Here is a 12,892-nt window from a genome sequence, read left to right on the forward strand (position 1 = left end):
GCCGGGTGGGGCCGGGTGCGCAGGGAGGAAGTGGTTTGTCTCCAGCTGGGTGTTTGCAGGATGTCGAGGGCCCTGGTTCCCCTCCTCGGGGCTGATGTCCGTCTCCCCACAAAGCCCAGCACCTCCTACAGTTCAGGGGCCTCCGAAACTGGACGGGCCCATATGCCCTGACACGCAGAGGCCTGAACCTCAGTTGGTCTGCTGAGGCCGGAGCTCAGACGGGTTAAACGAGGCTCTGAGGACACACGGAGCATTGCTGCCCTGAGCCCCTCAAGAGCCCAGGATTGGGGCTGTCCTTGGACTCAGAACGGTGACAGTGGTGCACCTGCTGGCCCAGTGCTGGGAGCACCTGCCCCAGGGGGATTCTGAGGATTCCCACTGACACACGACGAAAGTGAGGCACCTCAGTAAAGGAGGTGAATAGGGAAGTCAAACCGTGGGACAGATGTGAAGCCCAGCCTTGAATGGGGCGTCACCCACCTGCACAGCCCCCTAGCTGCCCACAGCTGGGAGACCCATTCTGTCTGCAGCCCTAAGATTCTACCTCCTCCATCTCCAGGCGCATGACCTGGTTCTCCGGATGGCCAGGTTGATGCTCGTTTGCCCTGTTTCTTCCATCAGGGACGCTGTTCCCTCTGGCTGGGACGCTGTTCCCTCTGGCTGGGACGCTGCTCCCTCTCGCTGGGACACTGTTCCCTCTGGCTGGGTGCTGTTCCTTCTGTCTGGAACACTGCTCCCTCTCTCTGAGACACTCTTCCCTCTCTGAGATGCTGTTCCCTCTGTCTGGGATGCTATTTCCTCTCTGGGATGCTGTTCCCTCTGGCTGGGACACTGTTCCCTCTCTCTGAGTTGCTGTTCGCTCTCTGAGACGCCATTCCCTCTGGCTGGGGTGCTGTTCCCTCTCTGAGACGCCATTCCCTCTGGCTGGGGTGCTGTTCCCTCTCTGAGACGCCGTTCCCTCTGGCTGGGGTGTTGTTCCCTCTCTGGGATGCTGTTGTTCCCTCTGGCTGGGATATGTTCCTTATCTGAGGTCTCGCATATGATGGTGATGATTGGTCGTGTAGGTGTCCAGGCAGGTGGATGGTGACTGACCTTTCCAGAGTGCTCTGCAGGCTCTGACGGGCCCACATGAATGAAGCCGTGGGCGCCCAGGACATGGCACTCTGGCTCGCCCAAGTGAGAGGGTTTGGGAAGGTGAATCCGCTGCCTGATGTCCCTTTCCCACAATTACCTGGCAGGTCACTCACTGCACAGAGACCTGTTGTCATGGGGAGGGCTCCACCGGGGCAGCAGGGACAGTGACTGCAGGTGGGGGATTCGTGGGGAGGCCTCCCCAGGGCGGTGTGGACCCGGGTGGGACCGGGGTGCACGCACACAGGGTGGCTCTCGGGAGCGCGGGGCAGGGTTTCCGTGAGATAGCTTTGGGAATGTGCACGTCTGCCTGTTTCACTAGATGTTTTAGTGAAAATTTCAGATATAATGAAAGGTAGGGCCACACATACCCCAGAAGCAGGTGGCTCAGTGCAGCACCAGCAGTTGGTGGCCCACCCCCAGCACGCAACCCTGCCACACAGCCCGGCGCCCGCATGGGCCTACACACCGGTGGGAAGGCCGGGCCTTCTTCCTGCAGCTGTGTGATGGCTGGCAAGGGCTGCGGCGTGCAGTGACGGTGAATACCAACAGCAGGAAACAGAAGTACGCGCGTATACAGAAAGTTCAAGGGGAAAACAAAATAGGAAGGAAAAGGAAACAGTAAGTAGAGGCAGCGGAGGTGGTCGGTTTTGCAGGCACAGCCAGACCCGCGTGCTGTGCGTCCCATGCGAGTGCCGTACACCTGTGTGGCGTGTGTCCCACAGGCTGTTTGTCCTGCGTGCCGTGTGTCTTGGGCGTGCGCCGTGCACCTGCGTGCACCGTGCTGTGCGTCCCACAGGCAGTTTGTCCTGCGTGTCATGCGTCCCTTGCGCATGCCGTACACCTGCGTGCCGGGTGTCACGCATGCTGTGCGTCCTGGGTGACGTGCGTTCTGGGCATGTGGGTCCCCTGTGCCACGTGCCCCGCGTATCGTGCGTCCCATGCGCGTGCGTCCTGCGAGCCGTGCGTTCTGTGCGCATGCGTCTCGCGCGCAGTGTTATCAGCGTCCCGTGCGTCTCGTGCGTGTGTCATACACCTGCGTGCCGCGCACCTCTCATGCTGTGCATCCCTGCGCGTGCGCCCCGCATGCTGTGCATTCTGTGCGCATGCGTCCCCCGGGCCGTTCACCAGCTTGCGGTGCGCACCTTGTGCCGAGCGTCCTGTGCGCTTACCGTACACCTGCGTGCTGTGCGTCCTTCTTGTGCTGTGCGTCCATCAGGTCCACACTCCCCCCTCAACCCCGGGTCTGTGTCAGCGTCCCCCCTCCCCGTTTGTGTCAGCCATTACCAAGTGTGCCCCCCCCCCAAGTCTGTCAGGATTCCCCCCAGGTCTGTGTCACAGTCCCCATCCCCCCGTCTGTTCGAGCCCCAGGACCAGGTCGGGGGGCGGGGGGCAGAGCAGCAGAGCAGTGGCTTAGCAGCAGCAGGTCAACAGGTTTTCAGGCAGCTGGCTCTGGGCCAAGCTCTCACCACAACCGCGTGTCCCCACGGGCCGAGGGGCTTCCGGGGTGTGGAGAAAAGGCCAAGGCACAGCGGGGGAGTAGGTTTTAGGTGCTTTTGAATCACTGTTGTCTCGACTCTGGTTCACACAACTTCTAATAGGATTTTCCAAAACACACCTTTTTTTAAAAACTGTGTGTGTGTGTGTGTGTGTGTGTGTGTGTGTGTGTGTGTGTGGTAAAATACAGGTGACATAAAGTTTGCCATCCAAGCCACTCTAAAGGTCTGGTTCAGTGGCATTAAGTGTATTCACATCTTTCTCCAACCGTCCCCACCATCCATCGTCCAGAACATTTTCATCCAAACTGAGACTTAAAAACACGAACTGCCCCGGCCCCACCACCACTGCCTCCGGCCCCGGGGTGCACCATCCATGTTCTGTCTCTGTGATTTGACGACCCCAGGGACCTCGCGTGGGTGGAATCACACGGGGCATGTCCTTCTGTGACGGGCTCACCGCCCTCAGCATCATGTCCTCAAGGCCCATCCGTGAGGTAGCAGGTGTCAGGGTCTGTCTCCTCTTACTGGCAAGTTATGTTCTGTCACACAGCCCCCGTGACCACTTGGGTTGCTTCTCCTTTTTGACTCTTGTGAATACTGCTGTTGTGAACATGGGTGTGCAAGTACTCGTTCAAGTCTCTGCTTTCAGTTCTTCTGGGAGGAAAGCATTCTTGAGGACAAGACGCATTCGTGTTGGAATCGGCATTGAAACAAAAGCATGTCTCTAAGAAAGGCTGCAGCCCACCCAGGACCCTGTTGGGACCATCCAGTCCCCAGGCGGCTGCCCACACGAGCATCCCAGTGCTAGGGTGACAGGGAGCTCTAACTTCCTTTCTGTTTTCCCACAACTTCTAAGTTTTCTGGAAAGGATGCATCAAACGATTTGCAAAAGTGCAGGAACTTTGAGTCAGGATGTAAGCTGGTGTGGGCATCCCAGTAGGCAGGGACAGCACCGTGTCGATCCATCTCCTTTCCTCCGTGCTCAGCTTGCCCTGGTGGCCCCACCCGCCTCCAAGACCCCACTGACCCCAGACGCGTGCCAGGGCCTGCGTGTGCTCAGCAGACGGGACGGAGACCGCAGGCTGAGGCCCCAACACAAGTGCCTGACCTGGAGCGGAGCACCCCCGGGTCACGGGCCTCTCTCACTGGCAGCTCGTGGGTTCTGCAGCCGTGTCTCCCAGCCTGGACCCGCGTGCAGGTGTGGTGGCACAGAGGTTCCTGGTGCCGCCCCATCGTATTTTCATTCTCGTTCAGGTCACCTGCTGCAGGTGACCAACCACTTGAGCTTGGTGGGGGAGAGAGCAGCCCACTGAATATCTCGCATAGTTTTGGGGCTGGCAGGGTGCTGCCAGGTGGCTCTCACTCAGGGTTTCTCTGGGGCCAGTCAGGGCCGGGACAGTTCCAGAGGCTTCTCTGGCTCATGCCTCTGGCGGCTGCTATTTGACAGGGTGCCAGGTGCCAGGTGGTGGTTCCAGCAGGGGTTCCTGTGCGGCTCCTGAGGAGCAGACCTCGCCACAGGGGAAAGTAAGCAGCGGTCGGCCCTGTGGTCCATCTGCAGGACCGTCCCTGCCTGTCTCGGGCAGTACTAGGGCCCCAGGCCCGGGACGACAGCGTTCGTGCCTCCCCGTCTGCTGGCTGCTGCGGTGGAGACCCTTAAATGGTCCCCAGCACCCTGCACAGAGGGGGACATTTGATCTGTCCGTACTTCTACATTGCCCAAACCTCCCCCAGCCCCAGTGTTGGCGCCTTCTCTGCTGGGTAGTGGCGGTCTTGGCTGTCAGGGGCCCTGGACCCCAGCTGAGTCCTGCAGTAGGTGCAGGAGCCGGCCTCACTCAGCTGGGGGGACTCGGGGCTTCTAAGGGGAGAGCCAGGGCCTGCTAGAGATGTGTCACCTCCCGTGGTGACACCCCCCCCCCCCCCCAGGCCCTGGACATGTCAGAATGAGCTCAGAGCCCAGTCCGGGGTTCAGAGCAGCGTGTCTGGGTAGAGGCTCCCAGGTGCTGCTTGTCTGAGACCCAGAGCATCACCCACCTTGGTGACTGGTGACTGTGACTGGGCAGGTGTGCACAAGTGCTCGGCACAGCTCCTGGCACGTGGTGTGTGTGTGTGTGTGCACGTGTTGTGGAAGCATGCGTGTGTGTGTGCACACGTGTGTTCCCTCCCCAAAGCCGTCTGGTCCCCTGAGCAGCGTGGAAGGTGGGCGGCAACTGGGCTGGCCCTCCCTGACCTTGGCCTCGACAAGGCAGCGGGGAGGCCAGTCCTGGGGTGAGCAAGGTCGTGGGCTGCATCCCAGGGCTTCCCGAGTCAGAGTGGGGGGCGGTGCTCTGCGTTCCCTGAAGGACGCGTTGATGTTGAGCCTTGGGCTTTCCTGTCTGGCTGAGCTGCTTCCTGCCGCTGCCCTTGGAAGAAGGGGCCTTCGTGGCCCAAGGGCCTCTGGGGGAAGAATGCAGCCCACTCCTCCGGAAGGGAACGCCCAGGTGGGCACCAGTGCTGCCGGAGCCTCCCTAGGCCACAGGCCTGGCCCTGTGCTCTGGCTGACTCTCCGTCCCTCCTGGAATGAGGAAAATGGCGCTTGGGGACATTGACTTGCCGAGCCGGAGCAAGTCAGAGGCATCACCATCTGTGCGGTGTAACCGACACAGGGAACTCCCCGTGTTCAAAGCGCACAACCTGATGTTTCCACGCGCGCCCATACCTGTGACTCGGTCTCCCCCGTCACGACAATGAGCCGCCCGGCATCCCAGACCGCGGGGTAGCGTGCGTCTCCCGGAAGTCCGCAGATGGAGCAGCAGATGGGGACCTTCCCTCGTGTCCATCTGCTTCCACCCTGCACGGTGTCTCCAGAGCCATCCGTGCGGTTGGCAGGCGTTCTCTTTCCCTCGGTGTTCTGGAAAGCTTTGTGTCGAGTTGATATCATTTCTTCCCGAATGTTGGACAGAATTCGCCAGAGAGGCTTTGTAAGCCGAGTGTGCTCTGTGGGAAAATGTTTAAGTGCACGCTTTTCTTGTGCTTGGCGTCGACGGAGCTGCTTAGATCCGTGGGTTTACAGCTTCTATTAAATCAGGAAACACTTTGGCCGTGATTTCCTCAAGCGTTTCCCGCTCAATCCCTTTTTTTGGCCTGCAGTTATATACACGGGGAGTGCAGGTACATGCACACTGTGCCGCTGGGTTTTTCCACATCCCGCTATCTCTGTGATTCGGTCGGGATGGTTTCTGTTGCCCACAGCGGGTCCGCTCCTGGAAGACAGTCCTGTGCGCCCCCGTCTCTGCTGACCTTGTGCACGGAGTGGGACGTGCGCCCGCAGCTTCCCTGGTCTGTGCTCTCATCACCGGTTGTGAACGTTGTTCAGGGACGCAGTGACGCTGCGTGTAAACGGGGGCTTCCTGGGACCTGAGCAGGGCTCCCCGTGGGTCCCCCGTGGCGACCGCATGGCCCAGCCCGCACCCGTGCCATGCCCTCCAGCGGCTCCTCCTCGGTCTCGTGGCGTCCTCTCGCGTGCGCTGAGCCATCCTTGGGGGCCCTGCAGCGCTCTGCTCCCTGACGGGCTCTCCTTCCAGCGCTCTGCCTGGTGACCGCCACCTCCTCTTCTCCTGGACTGTCGTCACCCAGGTCCCTGTCCCGCTGGGTGACAGTGCGCGCAATGCCGGTTCCCACCTGCTGGGGGCGCTGTGCTCTGCCGCCCGGTGGAGGCTGTCTCTCCACCCCGACCAGAGGCAGGACAGCCTGAGGTGGGGTTGCGGAGGCTGCACCTGGTGCGGGACGTCCCGCTGGACACAGGGAGGCCTAGCCTGCCGCCGGCATTCCAGCCACGCGTTGGCAGGGCTGTGTCCTGAGTGTCTGCGGGAACCTGAGTTTGTCTCCGAACGGCGAGCACAACGCAGGCTGGAAATCTTGGTATTTCCCAACCCCCCACCCCCACCCACCCCCCCCCCCCCCCCCCCCGCGTCAAGCGATCCGGAGCGTGGCAGCCAGGGCGTGCGTTCTGCTGTGGCCTGGCGTCCCTTAGGGAAAGGTCCGCTCGGGAGCAGTCCCGCCACACGGAAGCCAGCTACGCAGGTGGCAGGTGCCGTAGGCAGAGCTGGTGCCTCAGGACTTTGCCCTGAGGTCTTCCTGCCCTGAAGCGCCGCGGAGGGGGAGGGCCAGGCCCTGGATGCCTGTTGGGTTTTGTGTGAGAGCCAGAGGGAGCTGCGTCTCCACCGGTGGGTCTTTAGCCTTGTCTCTCGGGGGAGGAGGGGAGGGGGTGCAGAAACTGCTTGCTGGCCGCTGGGCTGACTGTGGGCGTGAGCCCTGGGCGCCGCGTCTGGGGGTGTTGGGAGGGTGCCCGCCGGCTCTCTGCACACCGGGTGCGACCCTGACTCCGAGGCGTCAGTCCTGGCCCTCGAGCCGCCCCTGTGCTCCCTCCGCCTGTGGCCGTGACCCTTGCAGGGTTGGCCGCGCTGGGCGGGGCGGTGAAGCTGCCCTTACACCCGCTGCCTTTGGAGCCGGCCTGGCATCCTGGCATCGGCGGAGCCGCGGTTTCATGATCCCTCTCCCACCGTGTTGTTTCAGGACCCCCACTTCTAACGTGATGGGCAGGAAGGAGACTTTCGGCCAGTCCCTCTCACGCCGGCTTCTGGCCTGAGCCGCCCACCGTGACCCGGAAGGAGTGCAGCCAGCAAGGAGCCAGGTGCAGGGCCCTCACTGGGGACCTGGGGCCAGGTAAGTGAGGCATGAGGAAGGTTTGGGGGGAATGTCATCTCCCCTGGCCCAGCCCCACCCTCCCAGACTGGCACCTGACTCCCTCTCCTCCAGGAGAGGTGGGAGGTGAAAGCAGGAAGTAGCTCCAGGGTGCTCTGGTGGGTGCGGGGGGGGGGGGGTGGGGGGTGGGGGGAGGAATCTGGGCAAAGCCCTGGCCTCCTTGGCCCCGGGTCTGTGGAAGGTGCGTGATCACCTGTCAGACACGCAGCCCCAGTGATGCCAAGGAGGGTCCCCTCAGAACTACATCATGGGGTACACAGCACCCAGAAGCCAGAGCACCTCGCAGACTGCTGGTGACCTCATGACCGTGACTTTTGTGCACATGGTTTAAATGTATGGAGCAGTGGCTGGCTTCACACTGCGGCACTCCTTCTCTCCCTCCTCCCTTCTCTCCCTCCTCCCTTCCCTCCCTCCTCCCTTCCCTCCTCCCTTCCCTCCCTCCTCCCTTCCCTCCTCCCTTCTCTCACTCCTCCCTTCCTTCCTCCCTTCTCTCCCTCCTCCCTTCTCTCCCTCCTCCCTTCCCTCCCTCCTCCCTTCCCTCCCTCCTCCCTTCCCTCTCTCCTCCCTTCCCTCCCTCCTCCCTTCCCTCCTCCCTTCCCTCCCTCCTCCCTTCCCTCCTCCCTTCCCTCCCTCCTCCCTTCCTTCCTCCCTTCTCTCCCTCCTCCCTTCTCTCCCTCCTCCCTTCCCTCTCTCCTCCCTTCCCTCCCTCCTCCCTTCCCTCCCTCCTCCCTTCTCTCCCTCCTCCCTTCCCTCCCTCCTCCCTTCCCTCCTCCCTTCCCTCCCTCCTCCCTTCCCTCCTCCCTTCCCTCCCTCCTCCCTTCCTTCCTCCCTTCTCTCCCTCCTCCCTTCTCTCCCTCCTCCCTTCCCTCTCTCCTCCCTTCCCTCCCTCCTCCCTTCCCTCCTCCTTTCTCTCCCTCCTCCATTCCCTCCTCCCTTCCTTCCTCCCTTCTCTCCCTCCTCCCTTCCCTCCCTCCTCCCTTCCCTCCCTCCTCCCTTCCCTCCCTCCTCCCTTCCCTCCCTCCTCCCTTCCCTCCTCCTTTCTCTCCCTCCTCCATTCCCTCCTCCCTTCCCTCCTCCCTTCCCTCCCTCCTCCCTTCCCTCCCTCCCTCCCTTCCCTCCCTCCTCCCTTCCCTCCTCCTTTCTCTCCCTCCTCCATTCCCTCCTCCCTTCCTTCCTCCCTTCCCTCCCTCCTCCCTTCCCTCCCTCCTTCTCTCCTTTCCTTCCTCCCCTCCTTTCTTCTTCTTTCCCTCTCTGTCTCTTCTCCTTCCTTTTTTTTTTTTTGATGTAAAAAAATTGTATTTTAAAAATAAAATGTTTTCCATTTGGTATTCTCTAAAAGTCTGTCTGGATAGGGCCTAGCTGGAGCTGTGTGGGCTGTTCACTCCACACTCAGTCCCCTCCCACCTCCTCCCTTCTCTGGGGGGACATGCCTGTGCCCATGGACTGGTCCATGCCTGGCTGGCACTGACCCTGCTCATTTCCTCCCACAGGAAGCCCCTGGCTGGTCCCCCACAGAGCTCAGCTTTGAGGATGGAGTCGGGAGAGGGGTCTTCAACAGCCCTGACCCCCGCTGCTGCCCTGGAGGAGCCGAACATCGAGCCTGACTGCTCTTCCCCGGGGCTGCCAAGGGCAGCCCCGGGGAAGTTCCAAGCACTGCCCCTTGGGCCCAGAGCCCCCCGCAAGGACCCTGACCCCGGGAGTCCCGGCAGCCCGACCGCAGGGGACAGGCCCCCGGATGCAGGCCCCGCGGGGGACCCCAGTGGTGGCGCTAAGATCCCTAATCGCGACAGTGGGATCGACAGTCCATCCTGCAGCGTGGCCGGCGAGCACTTTCCCTGTGAGGAGGGTGGTGAGGCCGGCCTGGGCCCCATGGTCCCGGGGCTACACCCAGAGGCAGCCCCAGAAGGTGGGGCCCTGCGGGAGGAGGCCGACAGCGATGACGTGGGCGAAGGTAGCGGTGAGGAGCCAGACACTGAGAACAGCCCGCCGGGGGCCCGTGCGGACACAGCCAAGGTAGGCCACCCCACCTCCAGGCAGCAGGGGTCTTCTGAAGGGTCTTGAGGGTCACGGTGGCATCGCTCCCGCCTGGTTCCAGTAGTGGCTGCACGTCAGCACGCTCAGACAGGCCCTGCAACAGGTCAGTGGGCAGGGCAGGGGCCCCAACACCTCAGGCGGCAACCTCACTGTCGAGCCTAGGTTAACATGTCCACACGGTGGCACGGGGACCCCACCCCCGGTGGCCGTGACGGTGCTAATGGAACCACCACCACACCCTTCATCAGGACTGGCTGCCCGCCTGGCAGAGCCCCTGTGAGGAAGGCAGCATGAGTGTCCCCTGTGCTAGGAATGGGGAGCCCCAAGGTCACCGTGGAGCATGGCAGGGGCGGGAGGGGAGCCTGGGCACAGGAGCCGAGCCCTGTGCAGATGCTCCGGGAAGGAGATATGCCCACAACATGGCGGGTGTGCCGTGACAGACCCACCCGTGTCCTGTCAGCATCTCGGGCTCTGGGCGCCGTGCGGGGATGTGTGGGGATGGGGAGATGAAGCAGGGGGCCCTTGGCTCTGAGAGACGCCTGTGCGTGGGGAGGGTGGCACGAGCGACCGGGTCCTACGAGAAGCCCAGGTGACCCCTGGTTGAGGTGACCCCCGACCTTGTGGCCCCGGTGGAGGGGACCCCCAGCCTGCTGGCCCCGGTGGAGAGCCTACTGGCTAACGTGACCGAGACAGAAGACAGGCCTGGAGGGTGAGGGGCCACCACGCGCCCTCGCTGTTGTGAGCCAACTTTTCGGGGGCAGGCGGGAGCTGTGGTTTAATCTAGGTTTTGTTACTGTTCGGGTGTGGTAATGCCAACCCATCAGGAGGCGGCAGCCGTTGAAAAAGATGGTGGGGAGTCTGGCTGGCTCGGCCAGTAGAGCACGTGAGTCTTGATGTCCAGGTTGTGCGTCAGGCCCCACGTTGAGCGTGGAGCTTACTTGAAAACGGATGGTTTGTTACTTATAGTTCCCAAGAAGAGGAGCAGGCCGGGCCACGGGGCCACACGGGCAGGACCAGAGTGGGTCAAGAGGCAGAGGGGGTGAAAACTGTGGCAAGTACACATTGTGGTTTCTGTGGGAAGGAACGGGAGAAGCAGGGTGAGCAAGTTTGGGTTGGTCAACTTGAATGACCTTAGTGTGCCCTGGGCACAGACGCGTTCCCAGATGTCTGGATCAGCGTGGCCTGGCTTGCATGTGCAAGACACGATTGCACGTGGGTCCTTTATATCCGCAAGAAACAGCCAGACCTGGGAGGGGCCCTTGCTGTGGGGTCAGCAAGGTCCCAAGGTGTCCAAACACCTGAAATACAGAAAATAGGGGCATCTGGGTGTCTCACTTCGTCTCAGGTCACGATCTCACCATTTGGGAGTTTGAGCCCCACGTGGGGCTCTCCTTCAGATCTCTGTCCCCCTCCCTCTCTGCCCCTCCCCCACTCGTGCGTGCGATGTCTCTTTCTATGTCAGAAATAAGTAAAATGTTAAAAAAAATTAAATGCAGAAAATAAATGATGTGGTTACTAAGGACCACACCACCTGTGGCTCTCAAGGTGTGTCCCGGGTGCTGGGAGCAGGTGCAGACCCCAGGCTTGTCCCATCCTGCCCACACGGGCTCTGGGGGTGTGCCCGGGGCCAGGGGCTTGCTGGAGAAGGCCCAGGTCTTCGTGTCTCTAATACGGAGATGCCAACACTTCTGGCTTTGTCTGCCTTCTCCATCCTGGGTGTCTGGTTAGAACATCACACACTGGCCCATCCTTGGGGTGAGGCACTGGACCAGAGCCCTGGGACCCTGTGCCTCACGTCCCCCCACCCAGGTAGAGTGAGGGCATGCTGATGTGGGAGGGTCACACACATCAAGTCAGCCTTTATTATGTGGAGGAAGTCCCCGTTTATTCATAGTACATTGCTTTTATCACAAAGGGTATTGCATTTTATCAAATGCTTCTTCTGTGTCAATTAAGATGATCAGGTGGGGTTTTTCATTCTGTGAATGTTGTGTGTTGAATGTTGATGGATGGAAGCACTCTGGCCTCCCAGAATAAATCTCTCTTGGTCATGGCATATGATCCTTTTAGGTAGTGTTGAATGAAATTTGCTACTGTTCTGTTGAGGACTTGCGCATCAGTGTCCTTTAGGGAGGTTGCTCTGTAGCCTCCTTATAAAGTCTTTGAGTGGCCTTGGTATCAGGGTAATGCTGGCCTCACAGAGCTCAGCTATGTTCTCTCCTCTTTATTTTTTTTTTTAAGTTTTTATTTTATTTTGGGGGATGGGGAGAGAGAGAGAGAGAGAGAGCGAGCACACACACACACAATTGGGGGAGGGGCAGAGAGGGTGGAGGGAGCGCGAATCACAAGCAGGACCCTTGATGTCGCCACAGAGTCCCACGCAGGGCTGGATCCCATGAACTGCAAGATTATGACCTGAGTCGAAATCCAGAGTCAGATGCTTAGCAGACTGAGCCCCCCAGGCACACCTGTTTCTCTCCTCTTCAATTCTTTGGAAGCATTTGAGAAAGACTGGTATTAATTTTCCAAAGAAATCATCTGGTCCTGGGCTTTTCTTTTTTGGGAAGTTTTTTATTTCTTAGCCAATCTACTTACTCATTGTTGGTCTATTCAGATTTCCTATTTCTTCATGACTCAGTCTTGATGTGTTTCTAGGAATTTATCCATTCTTGTAGGACATCCAGTTTGTTGGAGTATAAATGTTAATACCAATCTCTTGTGATCCTTTTTATTTCTGTGACATCAGTTGTAATGTTTTCTCTTTTATTTCTGATATCAGTAATTTGAGTCTTCTCTCTTTATTTCTTAGTAATTTAGCTAAGAGTTTGTCAATTTTGTTGACCTTTGCAAAAAACAACCCTTAATCTTGTTGATTTTTTCCATTGTTTTTCTATTCTGTGTTCCATTTATCTCTGATCTAATCTCTATTATTTCCTTCCTTCTGACTACTTTGGGTTTAGCGTGTTCTTTTTCTCATCTCTTGAGGCGTAAAGTTAGGTTGTTGATTTGAGCGGAGGGTTCTGTGTACGTCTGCTTGGCGGGTTGGTCTACTGTGTTGTTCACAGCCTCTGTTTCCTCACTGGGACTCTGTCTGCAGGTCCAGTAGGAAAATGGGGTACACAAGGCTCCTACCATCTCTGTGTTGCCGTGTCGCCCTTCAGTTCTGTCAAGTTTGCTTCCTATATTTAGGAGCTATGAGGCTTGGTGCATAAACATTTGTGGTTGTGTCTACATTGATCCTTTTATCATTATATCCTGTCCCTTGCTCTGTCTTGTAACAGAAGTTCTGTCTTGTCTTTTTTCTTTAAAGTCTGTTTTGTCTGATATTAGTGTGCCCACCCCTGCTCTCTCTTTGTCTCTATGTGCATGGAGTATCTTTTCCATCCTTCTCACTTTTAGCCTACGTCTGTCCTTAAATCGAGAGTGAGTGTCTTGTGGACAGCAAGTAGTTACTTGGATAGTATTTTTTTAATCCATCCATCCAGTCC

At 59.1% G+C, this 12,892-nt stretch overlaps 1 protein-coding gene across 3 annotated transcripts in view; it reads left to right on the forward strand.

Moving 5' to 3' along the window:
* Positions 1 to 12,892, forward strand: part of FGD3 (FYVE, RhoGEF and PH domain containing 3) — a 51,669-nt gene that overhangs the window by 14,617 nt on the left and 24,160 nt on the right. For all 3 annotated transcript variants that reach the window (XM_030293287.1, XM_030293286.1, XM_030293288.1), the window contains exons 2-3: positions 7,182 to 7,331; positions 8,861 to 9,383. In XM_030293287.1, the coding sequence (XP_030149147.1) occupies positions 8,901 to 9,383 (483 nt within the window). In that variant the 5' untranslated portion in view covers positions 7,182 to 7,331; positions 8,861 to 8,900. The remainder of the gene's footprint in view (positions 1 to 7,181; positions 7,332 to 8,860; positions 9,384 to 12,892) is intronic.

This window comes from Lynx canadensis, chromosome D4 (assembly GCF_007474595.2).
Source record: "Lynx canadensis isolate LIC74 chromosome D4, mLynCan4.pri.v2, whole genome shotgun sequence".
NCBI classification, from domain to species: Eukaryota; Metazoa; Chordata; class Mammalia; order Carnivora; family Felidae; genus Lynx; species Lynx canadensis.